The sequence below is a fragment of the Erythrolamprus reginae genome, chromosome Z (assembly GCF_031021105.1).
Source record: "Erythrolamprus reginae isolate rEryReg1 chromosome Z, rEryReg1.hap1, whole genome shotgun sequence".
Lineage (NCBI taxonomy): Eukaryota > Metazoa > Chordata > Lepidosauria > Squamata > Dipsadidae > Erythrolamprus > Erythrolamprus reginae.
In genome coordinates this window covers 52,521,203-52,545,847 of record NC_091963.1, presented here as the reverse complement: position 1 = coordinate 52,545,847, position 24,645 = coordinate 52,521,203, and the positions used below count along the sequence as shown (strand labels likewise).

Here is a 24,645-nt window from a genome sequence, read left to right as displayed (position 1 = left end):
TAATCTTCCCTTTTCAGTCGTAAAATGTTAATTTGTTAGCTACAACACTAGTAACTTTGACTTCCAAATCTTTAGTGCCTTCTAGAGTTCTGAACTTCATATTCATTAACAATGGCTTAACAGATTAAGAATTAAGAATATGAAACTTGCATATCTGGAAGATAGTAAGGTGGGGAAAGGTTAATAAGAAAATAATCTTATTAAAATTATTTTAAAAGCAATCAATTAACATTTTGATTCTTTGGTATTTCTACATTTTTTAATAAAATAAAATAGTAACTTTGCATATAATGAAAAATATAAGAGCAAATAAATATTTAATTTCCAACACTTCACAGTTTATAGCAGCTAAATAAAAATCTATCACATGTGTGCATAAATATTAGCTTTTAAAAATAAAACAAATTGTCAATATATGACTGGATATAATCCCCAAACTTTTTCCTAAAATAATCCCAAAACAATAGATAAAGTCTCCTGTGTCTTGACATTTGGATAATTCATATAAATTGCATCTTTTGTGTCAATTTATTTTTGTCACTATGTCTAAACAAATTATGTAAATTGAAAAAATATATTATTTGTATAAATATAAATAAAAAGTTGATTGGAATGACAAACATTGATTAACTATGGATTTAATAGGCATTTTAATATGCATTACTTTGTAAATGCTCCATTAAATTATGGATTTAATATTACTTATTTATTTACTTATTTATTTATTAATTGGACTTGCATGCCGCCCCTCTATGGTAAACATAGTCTGAAAAATAAAATAAAATATATCAATAGGGCTATATGTGAAAACATGCATTTTGTAGTTTCCAAAAAACTTTAATTAATCTTTCTCCCTAGTCTTCAATCATATTATTTGATAATAAATTATTTCTGTCCTTACTAACATTTTCAGCAACAAGGTTATGCCTTGATTTTTCTACCCCTATACCCAAATTTTATAGGAATCACAATTTTGAATGAAGCAAATAAATGATAGTTTCAATTACATTTGAATAATATACAAGTTTTATTTGCATATTTTATTAGTAAAATATAACTTGTAGCATTTCTTCTGGATAATTCCTATAAATCAATTAAAGTTTTGATTTCTGTAAAAACACATTGTATTTACTGATTAAAAGTATATTGACCCTAGATAATTTAATGTACATGTAATAATTTGTGTGTATTTGGTTATAGCTACAGTCTGACCCTAAATATTCTTTCTCAATAAATTGCAGAAATTCTTTAAATTGATACTTTTAAAGTTTAAATTAAAAGAGATTTGCAATACATTTTACCAGCTGGTGTTTATTTGGTTTAATATATTATTTAATTATTTATATTTTGAAAAAAATAGAATCCATTTTTATATCTTCATAAAATTGTCACTAGCAATCTGAGGAAGTCGATAGAAAATTGTCACTCTTAACAATATATAGTCATTAAGTATCTAAATATTAGTTTTCAGAAACCAAAACCCCCTTCAATTCCAAAAATCTGAAACTATTCATATATAAAACTATATTGTGCCCTACTCCCAATCTAGAAATTTTAATTTATAAGCCAACAACATCCATTAAATTTTCTGTCAGTTCGATTAAGATAAGATGCACACAGAATACGGAAGCGGTGAATAAATGTAAATATGATTTTGATCCATTTTGCCTCATCAAAATTAAATATTACAGTGACATTTTCCTATCAAATCTACACCTGTATTGCTTACCTACCTTACCTTCTTGATTCTTTTTGGGAATACTTATGGTCACCTACTGGTGTTCCCTGAGAAAGTTTTGGTGGTCTGCAGAAAAATTATTTGCATTTTTTATATTGCACTAAATACTGTTTATCTTTTTTTAGAAATTCATTTTAGTGGTCCATGGAATTTAAAATTATGAATTTAGTGGTTCCTTAGATCTGAAAGGTTGGTGACCCATGCCTTAAACCGAGCCTATATTTTTTCAAGTTTACATGGTCATTCCAGAGGACAGATGTTCCAAGGAAATAATATGTCTATGTTAAGATATTCCTGTCAGGAGCTATGTGCAGGTTGGCAAGTGTCAAAACAGATACAACAGTGAATGAATAATTAATGTGTATTTACTTTCTCGGGGAACACCAGTAGGTGACCATAAGTATTCCCAAAAAGAATCAAGAAGGTAAGGTAGGTAAGCAAAAGCATTTGCAAAGCTAGGAAAAACAATCTGATAGGAAAGAGCATAAGACATACAATTCACATATCTTTGTAAATCTCATAAGGCATTTGAAATGTTGAATGATTAAAAATCAATAGGAGATCAATAGCTTAACATGGTGTACTTCAGGAAGTGAGTTTTCAAGAATAAATGATATATTATTGTATCCTAATACATTTTTTATTTCAAGAAATGAGGTAAGATTGTCCAACATATCTGAAGAAGTGAGTTTGTATAGAACAAAGAAGTAAAGTGGTACCACATCTTATGAACGCCTCATCATAAGAACTTTTCGAGATATGAACCAGGCGTTCAAGATTTTTTTGCCTCTTCTCATGAACCATTTTCGTTTTACGAACCCTCGCTTCTCTCTCGGCTGCTGCAGCTGAAACGGTGTGTCAGAGGAACTCTCCACAGCCGCCCCATCCCGCTGCCAAAATCCCCCCTCGCCTACTGCTTCCTTCACCCCATCTTGCTTCCAAAATCACGTCTCCAGCCGCCTCCATTTCCCTTTGTTTGGTCCTCTATTCTCCACTTCTCCTCGCTGCCTGTCTCCACTCTATTTGCCTTCGTTTGGTCCTCCATTCCTCTCTATGTGTCATCCAGCTTTCAGGGGGGGTAGGTTTCTAAGCTTTCCTCTTCCCCATTTTCTGTGAAAGCTGGAGGACACATAGCAAACAGGGAAGAGGGGAGCTTATAAACCGTCCGTGAAAGCTGGAGGACATATGCAGAACAAACGGGGAAGAGGAGAGCTTATAAACCTTCCGTGAAAGCTGGAGAACACATGGAGAGCAAACGGGGAAAAGGAGAACTTGTAAACCATTCGTGAAAGCTGGAGGACAGAGCAGTGAAGAAAGTGAAGGAAACTCCCATTTGCTCTCTCTGTGTCCTCCAGTTTTCATGGAGGATTTTTAAGCTGTCCTCTTTCCCGTTTACTCTCCATGTGTCCTCCAGCTTTCACAGAGGGTTTATAAACACTCATCTTCCCTGTTTGCTATCCATGTGTCCTCCAGCTTTCACGGAGGGTTTATAAGCTCTCCTCTTCACCCTTTGCTCACTATGTGTCCTCCAGCTTTCATGGAGAATGGGGAAGAGGAAAGGTTAGAAACCCTCCGTAATTGCTGGAGGGCACAGAGAGCAAATGGGGAACGTCCACAATTCGGCAGAGTCTCTTGCTGAGGCTCTTGACCGGATTGCGCCGTTGCGACCTCTCCCTGGCACTAGACCCCTTAGAGCTCCATGGTTCAATGAGGAGCTCTGGGAGCTGAAACACCAGAAGAGACGTCTAGAGAAGCGATGGAGGAAGAGTAAGTCCGAATCCGATCAAACACTTGTAAGAGCTCATATTAAGACTAACAAAGTGGTGCTAAAGGCGGCAAGATGCGCGTATCATGCTGCCTTGATTGCAATAGCGGAATCTCGCCCGGCCGCTCTTTAGGGTGATCCGCTCCCTTCTTAACCAGGAGGGAGTTGGGGAGCCCTTGCAGAGTAGTGCCGAGGACTTTAACACATTTTTCGCTGATAAAGTCGCTCAGATCCGGGTGGACCTTGACTCCGATTGGATAACAGGAGGGGGTCCTTTCCGGCTCCTTACAAGGAGGCACTTGTGCGCCCTCTCCTCAAGAAGCCTTCCCTGGACCCAGCCATTCTCAACAACTATTGTCCAGTCTCCAACCTTCCCTTTATGGGGAAGGTTGTTGAGAAGGTGGTGGCACTCCAGCTCCAGCGGTTCTTGGAAGAAGCCGATTATCTAGGCCCTCAGCAGTCAGGATTCGGGCCCAGCTACAGCACGGAAAATGCTTTGGTCGCGTTGATGGATGATCTTTGGCGGGCCCGGGACAGGTTTATCCTCTGTCCTGGTGCTTCTTGACCTCTCAGTGGCTTTCGATACCATTGACCATGGTATCCTTCTGCGCTGGTTGGAGGGGTTGGGAGTGGGAGGCACTGTCCTTCAGTGGTTCTATCTCTCCAGTCGGTCGCAGTCGGTGTTAGTGGGGGGTCAGAGGTCGACCTCTAGGCTTCTCTCTTGTGGGGTACCTCAGGGGTTGGTCCTCTCCCCCCTGCTATTTAATATCTACATGAAACCGCTGGGCAACATCATCCAGGGGCATGGGGTGAGGTATCAGTATACTGATGATACCCAGTTGTCCAGTCAACGAAGCAATGGAAGTGATGTGCCGGTGCCTGGAGGCTGTTGGGGTCTGGATGGGTGTCAACAGACCCAAACTCAACCCTTATAAGATGGAGTGGCTGTGGGTTCTGCCTCCCAAGGATAATTCCATCTGTCCGTCCATTACCCTGAGGGGGGAATTACTGACCCCCTCAGAGAGGGTCCGCAACTTGGGCGTCCTCCTTGATCCACAGCTTACATTAGAGAACCATCTTTCAGCTGTGGCGAGGGGGGCGTTTGCCCAGGTTTGCCTTGTGCACCTATCTGGACCGGGAGTCACTGCTCACAGTCACTCATGTCCTCATCACATCGAGATTTGACTACTGTAATGCTCTCTACATGGGGCTACCTTTGAAGAGTGTTCGGAAACTTCAGATTGTGCAGAATGCAGCTGTGAGAGCAATCATGGGCTTCCCTAAGTATGCCCATGTGCCACCAACACTCCGCAGTCTGCATTGTTTGCCGATCAGTTTCCGGTCACAATTCAAAGTGTTGGTAGTAGATCCTTGGAACAAACTTCCAGCAGACGTGGTTGGTAAATCCACAGTAACTGAATTTAAACATGCCTGGGATAAACATATATCCATCCTAAGATAAAACACAGGAAATAGTATAAGGGCAGACTAGATGGACCATGAGGTCTTTTTCTGCCGTCAGTCTTCTATGTTTCTATGGTTATGGCCTATAAAGCCCTTCATGGCATCGGACCAGAATATCTCTGGGACCGCCTTCTGCCGCATAAATGCCAGCGACCTTTTAGGTCCCACAGAGTTGGCCTTCTCTGGGTCCCTTCGACGAAACAATGCCGTCTGGCGGGACCCAGGAGAAGAGCCTTCTCTGTGGCGGCCCCAACCCTCTGCAATCAGCTCCCCCCGGAAATTAGGATTGCCCCCACCCTCCTTGCCTTTTGTAAACTTCTTAGGACCCATCTCTGCTGTCAGGCATGGGGGAATTGAGACATCTTCCCCAAGCCTATATAGTTTATGTATGGTATGTTGTTTGTATGGTTTTTAAATTATGGGTTTTTAGTTTTTTAAATATTAGATTTCTATTTTACATTGTTTTTTACTATTGCTGTGAGGCGCTATGAGTCTACATAGAGGGGCGGCATACAAATTTAATAAATAAATAAAGAGGAGAGCTTAGAAACCCTCCATGAAAGTTGGAGGAGACATGGAGAGCATACGGGGAAGAGGAAAGCTTCCTACACTTCCTTCAGTTCTCTGGCTCGATCGTGGGCTGGGGTTAAAGGAGCCTTAGCCCTGTTAAGACAGGATTAGGGCTAAAGCCGGCCCAGCCACCTGCTTTGACTCTTAAGCCCCAGAGGAGACCGTCGAGGGCGGACATGTTAATCCCCCCGTGAGGCTCCCTCCAGGCAGCTTCCACTGTATCCCCACCACCACCTGCCTCCTCCACCCGCCCCTGAACAAGAATCAGAATGCCAGCGTTGCTTAAAAACAATTCACAGATGGGTTTGCACGCATTATTCGCTTTTACATTGATTCCTATGTGAAAAATTGCTGCTTCTTACGAACATTTCTACTTACGAACCTGGTCACGGCACAAATTAAGTTCGTAAGACAAGGTACCACTGTACTTGAATGAAAGTTTTAGTAAGAAAGGTAACTTCTTGGACCCCATATGTCTCATTCTGTGGATTGCTTTAAAGAAGGTGAGGCAAGCTTTCTTTTCCTTTTTTTGCTAGTCCTTTTGGGCTAATTTACAATTTTGTGAGCATGTTGCATGTCCTCACAGAATGCCTGCAATAAAGATAGTGCATGTTTGTCATGGATGCATTAGGTTACAAAATATCCATACATGGTTGATAACAGATGGTAACTGTTAATTTTGTTTTCAAACTTGCTTCCCCATTTCCAAATAGGTTGAATCATTTCAACTGCCTTTTATCTTTTATAACTTAATGATCCTTCCAGAAAAAGCAGGGTTTAAAAAAAAAAGAATGCCACTGATATTTCAAGTTATTTATATGCCAAGTGTTTTAAGAGTTATTTCCATTCTATAAAAAGTTTAGTACTATCTTCAAGAAAGCTGAATATCGCTTTCTAATAGTCAATGTTAACATGAAAAATTTTGTGTAAAATCAATGTTTTCTACAAAAAAATTGCTTTTCAGAATTGCTGTTGATATGTTTCAAATAAAGTTTAATCTTATATTGGATGGAGGGTATTTTTGAAGAAATAGATCATTCAAGTGTTTGGGAGGAAATCTCAAGTGTAATTAGATATACAGATATCTATCATTGTGGATATAAATAATATTTTGCCCCATTTTTACTTTAAGGATGAATGATTCAAAAATGAAATACTATTCATTCCAAAGATTTAATATATTGAATGTCTGGGTTATTTTGTTTTAAAAGGAAAAGACAACCGTTTAATACAAACTATGTCAGGCTTGGAAGGGGAAGCAATTATTTTTCAATTGTATCAGTTAAAATACTGAGTTATTCTAACAATTAACTCAAGGCTCTAAATTCCTCTCTAGCCCATTGGGTAGATCAGAACAGAACAGAATTCTAAGTGTAATTGGAGATAAAAGAAATTTGTGACGTTCTATGATAGTTGTTTTTTTCAATCTAATGACTATTTTAATAATTTTACATTAATATTTGTTTAATAATTTTATTAAGGGTTTAAAGTAGAACACTAAAAGATACAAATTAAAAAAGAAAAATACAATAAAAATGAAAAGGTCTTCCTCTCATCCCTAAAACTGTTAGGGTTCATTCCCGCTCTAATGATGGCCTATATAAACAACTCCATAATATATTCAGTCCTCTTAACTAAGAACCATAAAACCCATTCCATAAAGGGCAAATGAAATAAATAAATTCCTCATTCTTCAATTTAATTACCAGGAAAAGATTCAAACAAAGATCTAAGATTTTAACATTATTAACATATATAAAATTTAATATTCCAGATTTCAAGGCAAAAGGCAGAAAATAGTTCCTATACAGTAGTACCTCTAGATACGAGCTGCTCCACATGCGAGTATTTCAAGATACGAGCCAGGAGGGGAGAGACATTCCTGTTCAAGTCCCGAGCTCAAATTCGGGATACGAGCCGAGCGTCCACTAGGTGGCGCAAGAATCCTTGCTTTTGGTTATCTCGGAGGGGAAAAACAAAGTCTAAAGCTATTTGTTCCAGATACGAGTTTGCTCGACATACAAGCTCCCCTCTGGAACGAATTATGCTCGTATCTAGGGTTACTACTGTATTCCAATGTAAACAAGCATATTGTTCTATCAATGAACAGGTTATATTCCAAGAGGTCCATTTTGTTTGCAAATTCAACATGTTCAGTACACTTCTTGCTTTACAGTATGCAAGCAGACCTGTGAGCATTATGCAAATGGAAATAAGGAGAAGGAAGAAAAAGAAAACGGGAAAGGATTAATTTCCAGAGCATTACTTATATAACAGTTCTAGAAACTAACTCTTTCCACCTATTTCCAACTATAAGGTCTTCTAGGGTTGGAGATTTAAATTGAATAGAACTGGAAGGAACATTGGAGATCTTCTAGTCCAGCCCCATTCTTAAATAGGAGACCCCACGCCATTTCAGACAAGTGGCATACCAGTCTCTTCTTAAAAACCTCCAGCCACATAGCCCCTACAATTGTTCTCACTATTAGGAAGCATCTTCTTGATTCCAGTTGTTTCTTTCCTTCATTAATTTCCATCCATTGTTTCTGATCATGCCCTCTGGTGCTTTGGAAGATAAGCTGACTCCCTCCATGTTGCAATCTCAAATACTGGAATACTGTATCATTTCCCTTCAGTCCTTTTCTCTACACTAGCCAAACCTAAATTCTTCAATAATTCTTCATGTTTTAGTCTCCATGTCTTTTATGCAGTATTCCATGTGTTGCCGAACTAAGGCTTTATAAAGCAGTACTAATACTACATATGGCACTGGTTTTGTGCAAGGATTGTATTAGGTTTTTTTAGCTGCGGTTGCATACCTAGTTCTGAACCTCCACTAGGACTCCATGGTTCCTCTCAGAGTTATTTTTTTGAGTCAGGTTTCACTTAATCTGTACTTGTACATTTGATTTTTCCTGTCTAAGTATAAAACCTTGCTTTTCTCTACATACAAATTCATTTTATTGGCTAGGGCCCATTGTTCAAGTTTGTCAAGATCGTTTTAGATCCCGAGCTTGTCTTCTAGTGTATTCTCTATTAGTCTCAATTGCAATTTTCATGAATTCCTCTTCTCTTCTCTCTTCTAAGAATCTAAGTCATTATGAAGATACCTAAGAATATTGAGCCAAAGATAGAACATTGTTGTACCCCATTGCTTACTTCCCTCCATGTAAATGTAAAAATCATTAAGGGACTACTCATCCATCTGGTGGCAATGCTGTCTATTCGACACTTTTCTAGCTTACCAAGAAGTAGATTTTGGACAGGTTTGTTTGTATAGACAAAGGTTTGCAGCTTAAATATTTGTAATATCTATAAAACAAAAGCCTTGAAATGACAAAGAAATAATTTATCCCTTACAAAATGATAAACTAATACACATTATTCAAAATAGCTACAATTCCTATTTTAATATACATGTCATATTCCACCCTAATCCATAGGTGCACATCCACATTTCACAAACATCTTAATATAACAAAAGACATTTAACATAACAAAGAGAAGTAACTTCTCATTTAAAAAAACCCAAATTCTCCAGATTCTTCTGATTAATAAGAGTTCATCTAAAGTATACACGGGATAATAAATATGATTTTAAACTAATTGAACCTTAAAGAAGCCTCATCTTTATTGTTCATTTCTCTTTCTTCCTGGTTTATGGCAAACCTTTAGTTGTCCCTATAGTTTAACAACAAACTATGGTCAGTGTAAACTGGCAAACTAAAGACAATGAAATATAGGAATCCAAGGATTATTAACATAATTCCAAATATTATTTTATTACCTCAGAAACTATCCTCCGTAGCATTCCTTCTTGAATGAGATTTTAGCCATCTATGATAGCCAATTAGTGAAACTAAAGAGACTATTCAAATTACTATGCAGATTAAAAAATAGCAATACAGTGATCCCCCCGGTTATTGCGTCCCTGACCATTGCGAACAGGGTAATTCGCGATTTTTCAACCCGGAAGTCAAAACACCATCTACGCATGCGTGCCCTTTTTTCTATGGGCACGCATGCGTAGATGGCACCCGGCAGATCAGCTGCTGGGCGGCTTCCCTGGGTCTTCCCCCTCTTGCTGGCGGGAGGGCGAGCAGCGGGCATCAGCAAGGAGTTTCCCCACCGCCCACGCAAACTCCTCGCTGCCGCCCGCCCTTCGCCCGCCCACACCGTTCATTCTCACCGCTTTGGAGCTGAGTCCTGAAGCGAATTCGCTTCAGGACTCAGCTCCAAAGTGGCGAGAGCGAGCGCGGACAAGCCGTTCGCTGGCGCTAGCTCTCGCCTGCCTGCCCGCTAGCGAGGAGCCGAAGATTGGGGGCAGCGCGGCTGTTTTAAAACGTCCCCGCCGACATGGGGGGCTCGCTAGCACACCCCCAAACCCGGGTTGGGGGTTCGGGGGGGGTGCTAGCGAGCCCCCCATGTCGGCGGGGACGTTTTAAAACACACGCGCCGCTTTCCAATGAGTCCCGAAGACAAACGTCAAACTTCCCCGTTTGTCTTCGGGACTCATTGGAAAGCGGCGCGTGTGTTTTAAAACGTCCCCGCCGACATGGGGGGCTCGCTAGCACCCCCCCAAACTCGGGTTGGGGGTTCGGGGGGGTGCTAGCGAGCCCCCCATGTCGGCGGGGACGTTTTAAAACACACGCGCCGCCCCCAATCTTCGGCTCCTCGCTAGCGCTGCGGAAGTAAAAACACCATCTGCACATGCGCAGATGGTGTTTTTACTTCCGCAGCGCTACTTCGCGAAATCCCGCTCGTTGCGGGGGGTCCTGGAACGGAACCCTCGCAACGAGCGGGGGATCACTGTATAGGCAACATCTCTTGACATTGCTGAATTCCTATCTTATCTTACTATTTACAACAATAAATGAATAAATCATAAGCAAAATACCAGCTGCTAGCAATTTTATCTCCACAGATAATTAAGCTTATCTAGGTCCAATTTTATCTAAAAAATTAAAACAATAGCTGAAACTCAACACTTTGTTTATCATTAAGTGTATATTCGTATATTTACATGAGTAAATTGGCATGGTAGTTCTTCAAATGCTAAGTATAAAATGTAGCATAATTATTTTCAAATTCACCTTGGCAAAGATTTCTTAAATATACCAGCCTTCTATTTTTCAAAATCATCTGCATGTCCCTGCAGATTTCAAAGGAGCCCATAGCCACCCTCCACAGCCTGTTTTCCCCAAAATAAGTCATACCCTAACAATGAGCCAAATACCGTATTTTTCGGAGTATAAGATACACCGGAGTATAAGACGCACCTTAGTTTTTGGGGAGGAAAATAGAGAAAGGAATCTGCTTACCAGATATTCATCTGGGTAGCATCCTTAATTTGATCAGTTTCAGCACATTATTTTATCCCCTGGTTAGAGCTTTAAAAAAACTGTATTTGGAGAGAGTAACAAGTAAGAGCTGGGAACATTGTTAGAACCTGGTTAGGGCTGGAAAGAAAAATTCTGAGCAAATAGAGCAATAAAAAAAAGCTGTAAAGACTTAGGACTTGGAAAACATTATTCTCAGAGAATAACAATGAAAGATCTTGCAAGCCTGTAAGAGTTGGGAACATTATTAGCACCTAGGGCTGGAAAGAAACATTCAGAGCAAGTAGAACAATAAAAAATCCTACAAAGACAGGGTTTGGAAGACATTATTCATACAGATTAACAGTGAAAGAGCTTGCAAGCCTAACAGTGAAAGAGCTTGCAAGCCGGTAAGAATTGGGAACATCATTAGCACCTGTCTAGGGCTGTAAATAAACATTTGGAGCAAATTAGAATAATGAAAAAAATCTGCAAAGCTTGGAAAACATCCTTAGCAGACAATGAAAGAATCTGCAAGATAAGAGCTGGGAAGATCGTTAGCACCTAGTTAGGGCTGGGGGGGGGGGAAGCTTAGAAAAAGCTGCATTCAGAGTATAAAACGCACCTGAATTTTCAGCCTCTTTTAGGGAGGAAAAAGGTGCATTTATACTCTGAAAATTATGGAATATATATGTTTCTCTTTCTTTGGGTGTGTATATAACAAATGCTCTCTTTATCTTTGTGTGTATGTATGTACACCACACGGACAGAGAGAGAGAGAGAGAGAATAGATTAATTTCCAGATTATACCAATAACACATTTTCCAAAGCTTGTGAGAAGGTCAAAACTAGGACCTTATATTATTTTTATATATATTACAGACGCTGTTTGATAATCAAAACAATGCTTCAAAAAAAGAAGAACCTGGACACACAAATATAAATGATTCAAAAAAGCTGTCTGTTGAGAGAGTTTATCAAAAAAAGACACAACTTGAGCATATTCTTCTCCGTCCTGATACATACATTGGTTCGGTAGAACCTTTGACTCAGGTAATTTCTATTTATTTGAAGCATTAATATAATAACTGAATATATCAAATCTTGCTTGTATTTGGATGGTACAAATGGTAATTTGGACTTTTTTATTTTTTAACACTTGTTCAGAGTCATTTGGTGAGTTAGTTATACTGTAATATGATTACCGTATATACTCAAGTATAAGCCGAGGCACCAGTTTTGCAAAAAAAAAAAAACCCTGGGAAAACTTATTGACCCGAGTATAAGCCGAGATTAGAAAATGCAGTGGCTACTGGTAACTTATGAAAATGGAAACCAATAAAATTACATTAATTGAAACATCAGAAGATTACATGTTTTAGAATATTTATTTTAAAGAAAACCAGTAAACTAGCTCTGTAAATTTAAAACAGGATTCCTTCTCATCATCTCATCATTAATTGGATTTACATTATTGTTCTGTTTTTATATATGCTGTGAGCCACCCTGAGTCCTTGCAGAGGGGCGGCATACAGATCCAGTTAATTAATTTATTAAATAAATAAATAAATAAATAAATAAATCTGTATATCCAAACAGAGCTTCAGCATTAGCTGCTGTGAGGTTATCAGCATAGAAAACCAGATAGGTAGGTAGGTAGGTAGGTAGATGATAGACAGACAGACAGACAGACAGACAGACAGACTAGTGAGACAAGCAAAACTTGCAAAACACAGACAGCTCTTGTGGTTTTGTATCCTAAATATGCAGGTCCTATTAAGAATCAAACTCATTTTTAAAATATGTAAAATGCTTCCCCTCATACTTGTTAATTGAAACTTGCTATCAAACCCACTTTATAAAAGGCAACTTTTAAAGATCCACAAACACGCTTTAGGAATTCCTGTCTAGCTCTTGCCTTATTAGTTCCTATCCAAGCAAGGACAGCAACTACCACAGAATACCATTTTTTAAACAGTTTAAATCCTTTCAAAGGAGGGGGAGGAGAATCTGACAGCAGGGGGCCTTTTTAATCCAACTAAGGGCAATGCAGAGAGAGCAAGGAATAGTTATGGTAAACCTGTTGACAAATACACACAGGAAGTAAAAAAAAAAAAAGCCTCCCGGTTTCAGCAAGGGAAAAAAGGAGGCACTTTGGCCACACATCCACTCCTTCAAAGAGGTAGCTGGCTTTTTTCACGGTGGGGGAGAGAGGGGGCATACACACACACACACACACACACACCCTCTAAAATTCATCCTCCCCCTTTTTCTTTGTTGCCTTGGCTTCCCTTTCATTCACACCCCCACCCCCACGCTGCTCTAGGGCTTCCTCCCTCCTGCCGACTCAGATAGGGTTTATTTGTTGACAAATACACACAGGGAGGGAGCAAGGAGTAAAAAAAAAAAAGCCTCCCGGTTTCAGCAAGGGGAAAAAAGGAGGCACTTTGGCCACACACCCACTCCTTCAAAGAGGTAGCTGGCTTTTTTCACGGTGGGGGGGAGAGGGGGTATGCACACACACACACACACGACCTCACCGGCTTCCCATTGCTTTTCCCCCCTCTCGGTTGGAGCACTTGGCTGGCTCCTTTGCTTGAGCCAGGGAGAGGAGGCACCAGCCCCACCCCTCCCATAGCTCCTATGGCGTGGGAGAGGGGAAAAAAGCTGGTGCCTCCTCGCTCTGGCTCAAGCGATGGCGCCCTCTTGTGGTGACTTTGTCAATGATCCTAGTATAAGCCGAGGTGTTTTTCAGCCCATTTTTTGGGCTGAAAAACTCGGCTTATACTCGAGTATATACGGTAAATAAATCTATAAAATATAATGAGAGTTTTTTTTAAAAAAATTAAGCGTTTTTTTAAATAATATGTATTTATAAAATTTTATTCAAAACAAAACTTTTTATTTACAGTTGATGTGGGTGTTTGATGAAGATATAGGAATGAATTGTAGAGATGTCACTTTTGTTCCTGGTTTATATAAAATATTTGATGAAATTCTTGGTAAGTATTTATAACAATGACAATTTAACAACATTTCAAAATTATTTTGAAGTACAATAATTCAAGTATATTTTGGCATGTTGTAGATATATTGTTATTAATAATAAATGTGTTAACTTATTAAAGAGATGAAAAGAAATCCGGTTATTATGTTTTCTTTCTGAATTAATTATGAATTTATTTCTAATTTATACAGATATTAACATTATAACATTAATCTTGGAGTTACAACCAGTCTCTTCATGTTTAATGGCCATTTGAAATTATAGTAGACCTCCCAAAAATTATTTACAACTTGTTCACAGATTTATGACCATTGCAGCATCCCAATAGTCATTCAGTCTTCCAACTAACTCCAGAGACACTGCAGCCCTTTCTACCCAAGCCCCCACATACTTTTTCACAATTCATGTTGTGAAATGTTGACATGTTGCGGGAGGGATAGGCCTGCAAAGATCTGGTGGGAGAGGAGATTAACCTGAAAGAACACAAAGTGGTCTGTGGGTACCCAGTAGGGAGAAAATACCTATAGGAACTCAATAGAAAGGAAGAAAAGTACTATGATGACCAAAAATGGAGGGCGAAAGGCTTCTGAGGACCTGGTGGGAATGGGAATCCAAGGGAGAAGAAGTAGAACACAGGATGTTTCCTGCAGTTTCATCAAGAGAATTACTACATTTTCTTAGCAGGATTCTCTATTTTTAATGAATCTTGCTTAGAAATCCAACTTTTCTCTATATAATTATATAATTAAAGGAAAATAGATATTGAAATATCTCAATTGATAGAAGTATAGAAAATCTGTAAGATTAAAATACTTTAACCAAACACCAGATGACTTCAAAACTTGATCGTTAACATTTTCATCTTGGAAAACTGACATAAACATAACATACTAGGTGCATTTAGTGTATGTTTTTTATATAGAAAGAATAGAAAACTAAATACAAAATATAAAGTGATGATACTATTCTAAATCATTCTATAAGAATCACATTGAACTCTGGGCCTGTAACACTTTCTTGTACAATTGCTGAGATTGATTGTAATTACTAATTTTTCTTATTTGTAACTTTGAAAAAAAGTTATTGCTGCTAATAAATGCTTATTTATTCTAGTAAATGCAGCTGATAATAAGCAAAGAGATAAGAATATGACATGTATCAAAATATCAATTGAACCGTAAGTATGATGTTTGTTCATTTATAATGATAACATACTATTAAAATTCTTATTGGGTTTTCTTTCTTGTACCCTCAGGTTATCTAAAACAGTGTAGTATATTACAACAATTTTTGAATCAAACTGCCTAAAATAAATTAATTTAAAGTAGGCGTAAAAAAATCCAGTACCCATTGTTGTAGAATTTAAAATTCTATGCTATTCAGTTTTATTTGAAAAATTGTGGTTATTGCAGTATTCCCATACTTCTCTCAGTAACATGATTATGATTTCCTACACTCCTTACTACCTTCCCACAAGCAAGAACACTTCTGCTTCCACTGATTTTTTGCCCACCTATAGTCATTCTGTTTTTTCTGTTTACATAAGTAAATATTGACTTATTTTTAATGTTCACTTGCCTCTACAATTATTTTTCTATTTATTATATATATCTTTTTAACTGATCATAGAATTTTTTTAGCATTCGGGTTAAAAAAATATGGTCACACCAAAATTTAATGTTCATTTTGCTCAAACAGACTGTACTACTTTTCTGTTAAAGGATGATCCAATAAGTCATAAGGTTGTCTAGTATTGTACTATTGAATATTTATTTATTTATTTTTATTTATTTATTTATTGGATTTTTATGCCACTCCTCTCCGAGGACTTGGGGCTACTTACAACATATAAAAGGAACAATATAACATTCTAAATCCAATTAGTTTAAATTGATTAATCTAAAAAACCGCAGGACCATTAAAAAAAACTCATTCCCATTCAATCAACTGACATACAGTACGTTTGTCAGCCGGGGGCTAATGTCTAATAGCTCCAAGCCTGGCAGCATAGATAAGTCTTCAGACTCTTGCAGAAGGTGAGGAGGGTGTGGGCAGTATGAATCTCTGGGGGGGTGCTGATTCCAGAGGGCCAGAGCCCTCTGAGGGGAGAAGGCTCTTCCCCTAGATCCTGCCAAGCGACATTGTCTAGTTGACTGGACCTGGAGAAGGCCAACTCTGTGGGACCTAACCAGTCGCTGGGACTCATGCGGCAGGAGGCGGTCCTGCAAGAAGTCTGGTCTAATGCCATGGATGGCTTTATAGGTCATAACCAACACTTTGAATTGCGTCCGGAAACCAATTGGCAGCCAATGCATTCTGCGGAGTGTTGGAAAAACATGGACATACCTAGGGAGGCCCATGCTATATTTTGCACAATTTGCAGTTTCTGAACACTCTTCAAAGGTAGCCCCATGTAGAGAGCATTGCAGTAATTGAACCTCAAGGTGATAAGGGCATGAATGACCATGAGCACTGTTCCCCCTAAGGTGAGTTGTGCGCTATAGCGTAGGAGATTTAAAATCTCAGTGCAGAAGATTGGAATTCTAGCGCAGAGGTCCAACCTCTGTACTAGAATTGGCAATTAGTTTAGAACTGTTGCTGAGATTTTAAATCCCTCCCCAGTAAAGGCAGGAAAGAAAGGGGCCAATTGCAGGGCCGCTTTCCTTCCTGCCCCTTTAACCCTTCCTTTTGCCGGCAGCTGTTCAGCTCGCCGTCTAGGGTACGTAAGCCCCTTACCGTGGTGGTGGAGGGACAGATCCACCGGCCCGCCGCCAGCCCAGTGGGGGGGGCAGTGATCCGCTGCCAGCCCAATGGCCATCCACAGGACGACCGCCATCCATGGGGGGTGGGTCTGCCAGCCTGCCACCAGCCTGATCGCCGTCCATCGGGGGGGGCAGGTCCACCGGCCCACTGCCAGCCCGATCGCCGTCCATGGGGAGTGGGGTCTACCGGCCCACCACCAGCCTGATTGCCATCTGTGGTGGGGCAGGTCCACTGCCCCGTTGCCAACCCGATTGCCATCCAGGGGGATGGGTCTGCCCGAGAAAGAAAGGAAAGAAAGAGAAGGAGGGAGAGAGAGAAAGAGAGAAAAGAGAGGAAAGAAGAGAGAAAGAAAGAAAGAAAGAAAGAAAGGGGGAGAGTTAGAAAGACAAAGAGAGGGGGAGAGAGAAAAAGAGAGAGAGAGAAAGAAGAGAGGGAGGGGGGAGAGATAGAGAGAGAGAATGAGAGGGAGAGAGAGAGGGAGAGGGAGGGAGAAAGAAAGGGGAGAGATAGAAAGAGAGGGAGAGAGAAACAGAGCGAGAGAGAAAGAAAGGGGGAGAGATAGAAAGAGAGAAAGAAGAGAGTGGGAGAGAGAGAGAGAGAGAAAGAAAGGGGAGAGATAGAAAGGGAGGGAAAAAGAGAAAGAGAGGGAGAGAGAGAGAAAGAAAGAAAGAAAGGGGGAGAGATAGAAAGAGAGAGAAAGAAAGAAAGAGAAAAATGAGAAAATGATGGAGGGAAAGAATGAGGGAGAGGAAAAAGAAACAAATGAGAGAGAAGGGGAGAGAAGGAAAAAAATGGGAGAGGGAAGAGAGGAGAGGAGGGTGGGAGAGAGGGAAGGAGGGAAGGAAGGAGAAATGAGAAATGGAGGGAAAAGTAAGGAAGGAAGGAAGGAAGAAGAAATGGACGGAATAAGGAAGGATGGAAGGAAAAATGAAATGAATGGAGGGACGGAGGAAGGAAGGACTTTTGGGGGGGGTGTAAATTTTTTTTAAATTTTCTCTCAACATACATTCAAACAATACAGTGTACCACCTAATTTTCCATGAATAAAATGCAATATGTTGTTAGTAACTAATATCAATCATCAAAAAAGTTGCAAGTTTTTTTTCCTACCCTGTTTCCCCGATAGTAAGACACCCCTGATTGTAAGACGTATCGGGGGTTTCAGGGGGGTCGGCTAATATAAGCCGTACCCCGAAAGTAAGACATATGTCTTACTTTCGGGGAAACACGGAGGTATTGCCGGGGGGGGAGCCCGATGATGTCGCTTCCAAGCTCCCCGCGCACCCCTCACCTCGCCGCGGCGCCACGGCCTCTTCCCCGGCTTGGCAAAGCGAAGGACGGCACTGGTCCGAAGCGAGCCGAGCGGGCGGCAGCTTGCAGCGAAGGCGCTCGTCCCAGCAACCGAGTCCTGCCGAGGCTCGGCTGCAAGCAGCCAGCGAGGCCAACCAGCTCCGAGGCGAGCGGCCGGAGCTGCGCCCTCCTTCGCCCGCCTCCTTTCCGGCAGGCAGGTGGGGCTGCCCAACTGCGCAGAGCGGCTCCTCCCCTCCAGACACACGCTTCCCCGACACGCGTCTGTGGCTCCACGCGTGCACGCCGCTTGGAGCCCTGAGGTTGAACTTGGAAAAGGGCTCACGAGGCTCCTGTCCCGCGGCTGCCCTTCTGGACTCTGGGGAGATGCCTTCGGGAACGCGACCCTTTCAATTTTTTTCCAATGTAAGACATACCCCGAAAGTAAGACGTAGTGGGGCTTTTGGGGGTAAAAAGAAAGTAAGACACTGTCTTACTTTCGGGGAAACACGGTAATTTTGTCATCCAGGTACATACTTTTCTTTTAATTAAATTCCCTCCTTAATGCTCTTAATGTTATTAACTATTAAGCCAAAGTGCTTCCTTTTTTCTATATACATTTTTCTATAAACCAAGAAAACCTTGTACAGTATAGCCAATCAGATGTTAAAAAAAACAAACAAACAAACATAAACATATAGGAATTTCAGACTTCTTCCTCTCCTTCTAAATAGCACCTAATCCCAAATTTAAAAATTTCAGTCCATCTAACATTTTGCCAATTAATACTTATCTACATTTCTTACTTAATTATTAATCTTAAATTTCAGTCAATTTGAGAAAAGAAAAAAGGGGAAAAAATCTAAGTATTCTCTATTTTCAGTTAAAAATAATTAATATCATTAATCTCCCCAACAATTCTAAATTCAATTCCATTTATGCATTAATCCAAATCATTATCACCTATTACATATCTTATTATAATCAATACTTCTAACTTTATTAAAACAGATCAGCAACTCCTAAATTCATATATCTAAATAGAAAAAATAATTAAAGTTTAAAAAGAGCAAACAAAACAAAACTCCAAGCTTAATCAACCCTTCTCAAATTCCAATTTCTTTAATCTGAGCAGAACCAAACCCTTTTCTTTTTTATTTTTTTGTATCCCCTTTTACATTTTATTCTTTCTATTCTTCCTTCTAGGAAGGAAGGACTTTGTTAGAAAAATAAAGGGGTTATTTCATCAAACTTTGGACACTTGACAACGTAGTTATGATGGTGGCAATGTCCCAGGGTTATGTGAACATTTTTTTGGGATCTTCTGACAAGCAACTACAGGGATTCACTTAACGACTGTGACAAGAAAGGGGGTAAAGTGAGGCAGAACTCACTTAATTATCGTCTTACTCAGGAGATAGAAACGTTGGCCTTCATTGGGGTCAGAACAGAATTATCGAGGATTATCTATCTGACCAGTGCACTCTTTTAGAAGCTCCACAGAAAACATCTAGGGGGGAAGTCAGGTTGTCCTCGACTTACAATGGTTCATTTACTGACTGTTCAAAGTCCCAACGGCCCTGAAAAAAGTGACTTAGGCACCCTTTTCACATTTAGGACCTTCGCAGCAGCCCAATGATCGCAGGATCAAAACTTTGCTGCCGTTTAATATTTACAACCATTGCTGTGTTTCCTGAGGTCATGAGACCCCCCTTTTGTTTCTAATTGATCCATGCTCAAGCATGAAAATGTGCTGCTCAGACATTATACTTTTCCGCCCACACCAAAAAAAAAATTAGAGGGAACGTCTGGGGGTCCTTGGATATGAAGCTGATTATCTGGACTCCTTTCAGTCTGGTTTCAGGACTGGTCACAGCACAGAAAATGCTTTGGACATGCTGATGGATGATCTCTGGTGGGCCTGGGATAGGGGATATTCCTCTATCCTGGTGCTTCTTGACCTCTCAGCAGCCTTTGATACCATCGACTGTGGTATCCTGCACCAGCTGGAGGAATTGGAAGTGGGAGGAGTGGTGGTTCTCCTCCTATCTCTCTGGTCATTCGCAGTCAGTGTTGGGGGGGGGCAGAGGTCCACCCCTAGGCCTCTCCTGTATGCGCTGCCACAGGGGTCTATCCTCTCCCCTCTCTACTATTTAAAAGCTATATGAAGCCGCTGGGTGAGATCATCCTTATGCTGATGATACCCAGTTATACATCTCCACCCCATGCCAATTCAGTGAAGTGATGGATGTGATGTGCCAGTTTCTGGAAGCTGGATGGGGGCCAACAGGCTCAAGCTCAACCCAGAGAAGACCGAGTGACTGTGGGCATTTTCTCTTAAGGACTATTCGATCTGTCCATCCATTGTTCTGGGGGGAGGGGAAAACATTGATCCCCTCAGATAGGGCCCGCAAATTGGGTGTCTTCCTGGATATGCAGCTGAGCCTTGATCATCACCTATCCGCTGTGGCCAGGGGATCTTTGCCCTATTTGGACCAGGAAGCTCAATGCATGGTCATCGTACACTTATCACCTCTCGTCTTGATTATTGCAACGCACTCTACATGGAGCTACGCTTGAAGAGTGTTTGGAGAGTCCAAATTGTCCAGAATGCAGCCGTGCAAGCTGTCATGGGTATACATTAGTACATCCATATAACACCTATGTTCCGCGAGCTGCACTGGCTTCCTATTAGTCTCCGGGCACAATTAAAGGTGTTGGTTATTACCTATAAAGCCCTATATGGCTCAGAGTCAGACTATTTATGGGATCATCTCTTGTTCTTACCTCCCAGAGATCTATAAGAGCACACAGAGTTGACCTCCTCCTGGTCAAGTAAGCAATGCAGATTGGCGGGGCTGCGGGGGAGGGCCTTCTCTGTTGCCACCTCGGCTTTATGGAATCAACTCTCCCCCGAGGTCCATACTGCTCCCACCCTAATGTCTTTCTGAAAGGCCACGAAGACCTGGCTTTGCTGGCAGGCCTGGGGGCCATGAATTAACAACTATCATGAGCGAATTATATGAATGCTACGTATGTATGCTGATTATTTAATTTATTATGGGTTTTATTGTTAGATTGTATATTAGACTTCTTTTTAATTGTTTTTTGGATTTTAAATTGTTTTAAGCTGCCCTGAGTCCTTCGGGATTGGGCGGCATAAAGGTCAAAATAAACAAATACATGCATACATACATACATATAGAACATATATGCTGGGGATTTTAAAGGCTTGTAATCCTAATGTTTCTTTAAGTAAAATATAGTCTAAAATATAGGCAAGATTCTAATGTGAAGATTGCAACTACAGCCACCACTTCTCTCATCATTGGAGAAAATATATGCAATATGTGGTGTTCCACCAGCAATGTAATTGTTATGTTTGTCTTGCACATTATCTTATTTCCACTCTCACAGCATAAGATATTGGTAGTTGCAGTGACTTACTGCTGTGACTTGTGAATCTTTAAAGATATGCCTTGTGTGGTGTTCTACCAGCATCATTGTTATGTTTGTTGTGCACATTATCTTAATTCCTTTACCACAGCATAAGATATTGGTAGCCGAAGCTGCAGCTAATTGGGTAACTTGTGACTTTGTAAACTGTTAAATATCGTGTTCACGTGTTAAATATAAACTGTTAAATATCATGTCCAATTCACCCGTGTCCACTTAGTAAAGCAGTGGAAGTAATGTGCCAGTGTCTGGAGGCTATCAGGGTCTGGATGGGTGCCAACAGGCTCAAGCTCAATCCAGACAAGATGGAGTGGTTGTGGGTACTGCCTCCCAAGGACATGTCCATCTGTCCATCCATTACCCTGGGATGGGGGAGAATTACTGACCCCATCAAAGAGGGTCCGCAACTTGGGCATCCTCCTCAATCCACAGCTGACTTTAGAACACCTTCTTTCGGCTGTGGCGAGGGGGGCATTTGCCCAGGTCCGCCTGGTGCACCAGTTGCGGCCCTATTTGGACAGGGAGTCTTTGCTCACAGTCACTCATGCCTTTATCACCTTGAGGTTTGACTACTGCAATGTTCTCTACATGGGGCTGCCTTTGAAGAGTGTTCAGAAATTTCAAATCATCCAAAATGTAGTTGCGCAAGTGGTTATGGGCCTTCCAAGGCATACCTATATTTCACCATCACTCTGCGAACTGCATTGGCTACTGATTAGTTTCTGGACATAATTCAAAGTGTTGGTTATGACCTATGAAGCCCTACATGGCATCGGACCAGATTACCTCTGGGACCGCCTTCTGCTGCATGAATCCCAGCATCTGGTCAAGTCCCACAGAGTTGACCTCCTCAGGGTCCTCTCAATCAGACAATGTCAGTTGTTGGGACCTAGGGGAAGAGCCTTCTCTGTGGGGGCTCTGGTCCTCTGGAATTGGCTCCCCCCGGAGATTCGCACTGCCCCCACCCTCCTTGCCTTCCAAAAAAGTTTAAAGACTTATCTATGTTGCCAGGCCCGGGGTCATTAGATCTTCCCCCGACCAACGAGTGTTTTAGTGTCTTTCATGGAGTGAATGGTAATGAATGTTTGTAATTGCATTAGAACTTTTAGGGCTTTTAATTATATTAATTGGATCTAGATGTACTGTTATGTTTTCTTTGATATGTTGATATGCCCCGAGAGGGGCAACATACAAATTCAATAGTGTTGTGGTTCCGTCTGAGGCCCCTCCGGGAACGGCTGACCTTCTGTCGGTTTCCAGCTCAGAGGGAGAGGCTGAGGAACAGGAGGTGCAGACAGACGAGGAGGAGGAATCCCAGGCTGAAGAAGAGGGAGGACAGCCAGAGTCCCACCAGGGGGAGCTCTCCCCAGCAAGCAGCCTGGATTCCTTAGAGGAAAGTGCACAAGCCATAATTGATCTGCGACAACGAAGAGCTACTCAGAGACGGAATCAATTGGCTAAATACTTTCAGCATTAAAGTGGCAACAGCTGGGTTTGGGTGTGGTGCTCTTGGGAAAGGCTAAAAGGCAGACCCACCCTTCCTGGCTTGTGGAGTTTTATCTTTGAGAGTCTTGGGACCTGACTGTGAACTTTGGCGTCTTGGAATCCTGGTTTGTGCCTTTGACTATTGAAACCTTGGGGGTGTGTGCCAGCAAGAAGCTTGCTGTATTGTCTGGACATCAGGACCCTGCTGTACCGTATTATATCCTGTCTGTTGGGAAGAACAGGTTTTCCTCTGTGCTTATTTTTTCCAGTTATAAAATACTTTTGGCTTTTACCAGAGTGTCTGGCTGTTTTTTCCAGTTGGTGTTGAGGTCTGGGGGAACCCAGACAGAACAAATAGATAGATAGATAGATAGATAGATAGATAGATAGATAGATAGATAGATAGATAGATAGATAGATAGATAAACAATACAGACTGAGGCATTTCATTATATTATTGAAAACTATAAAGGCAACTGTATTTTTATGCATTATTTACTCTTTTCACTTCCAGCGAATCAAATATTATAAGTATTTGGAATAATGGTAAAGGTATTCCTGTTGTGGAACATAAAGTGGAAAAGATGTATGTTCCTGCCTTAATTTTTGGACAGCTATTAACGTCCAGTAATTATGATGATGATGAAAAAAAAGTTACAGGTAAATATACCAATACAGCATAACTTAAATGATAACTTTAAGTAGTAATAACAATTTCATGGCATTTGATGGTTTAGTTGCTGGAAATTAAGAGATTTATAAGTGGAACTAAGTGGAAGATTTAATTTCACATTCTTGCTGCAAAATTCTAAATTAAGTGCGACAATATTTGTATGCCAAAAATCACAATACAAGTAGCTTTTGATTTATGTTTAAAATTGACCCTCAAATTTATGTTCTTAATGAGACAGATGTTAATTTTGCACTTCCTTGCTACAGTTGTTAAGTGAATCACTACAGTTGCTAAATTAGTAACATGGTTGTTAAATCTGGCTTCCCCATTGATGTTGCTTGTCACTATGTCACAAAAAGCGATCACATGATCCCAGAATATTATAACTGTTGTAAATATGAATCAGTTGCCAAGCATCTGAATTTTGATCATGCAACCATGGGAATGCTGCAGTGATTTCTAAGTGTGAAAAATTCTCATGTCACTGTTGTAACTTTGAATGGTCATTAAATGAACTATTGTAAGTCAAGGACTACCTGTATACATTTGTAGGTGAATAGCATGTGTCAGTGGGGGAGGGGTAGGCTGTTAGTCGGAACGCCTAATTGGGCTCATGTCTGTGGCTCTACATGAGTTTGAGCAGAATTATGCTTCTGTGCCCATGCAGGTAGCAAAATCGCACACAGAGATGCAGGTGCGCCCGTGTTCCGCATGTGTGGAAGCAAAACATGGGCGCACCTGTGTCTCCGTGCACAATTCTGCTACTTATGCGAGCGCAGAAGCATAATTCTGCTCGAACTCAAGGTACCTCCAGAGCCGCAGACGCAAGCCCAATTAGGCGTTCCAGCTAGCAGCCAACCCCTGAATGGGGGAGGGGGGACAGAGCAAAAACAAAAACATGATGTTTTCATGTTCCTTATATTTTCAGGTGGTCGCAATGGCTATGGTGCAAAGCTTTGTAATATATTCAGTACCAAGTTTACAGTTGAGACTGCTTGCAAAGAATACAAACATAGTTTTAAGCAGGTATGGTTGTTTCCCTAACATATCTCTTATGTGATTAAACGTTTTAAAACAGTTTTTAAAAAGATGATAGGACAAAATATTCAGAGATACGTT

The 24,645-nt window shown here is 40.7% G+C and overlaps 1 protein-coding gene across 4 annotated transcripts in view; it reads left to right on the top strand.

Moving 5' to 3' along the window:
• The window catches only part of TOP2B (DNA topoisomerase II beta), a 185,583-nt gene that overhangs the window by 8,515 nt on the left and 152,423 nt on the right, over positions 1 to 24,645 (top strand). For all 4 annotated transcript variants that reach the window (XM_070728138.1, XM_070728139.1, XM_070728140.1 and 1 more), the window contains 5 exons: positions 11,738 to 11,908; positions 13,767 to 13,857; positions 14,976 to 15,039; positions 23,368 to 23,513; positions 24,455 to 24,552. In XM_070728138.1, the coding sequence (XP_070584239.1) occupies positions 11,738 to 11,908; positions 13,767 to 13,857; positions 14,976 to 15,039; positions 23,368 to 23,513; positions 24,455 to 24,552 (570 nt within the window). The remainder of the gene's footprint in view (positions 1 to 11,737; positions 11,909 to 13,766; positions 13,858 to 14,975; positions 15,040 to 23,367; positions 23,514 to 24,454; positions 24,553 to 24,645) is intronic.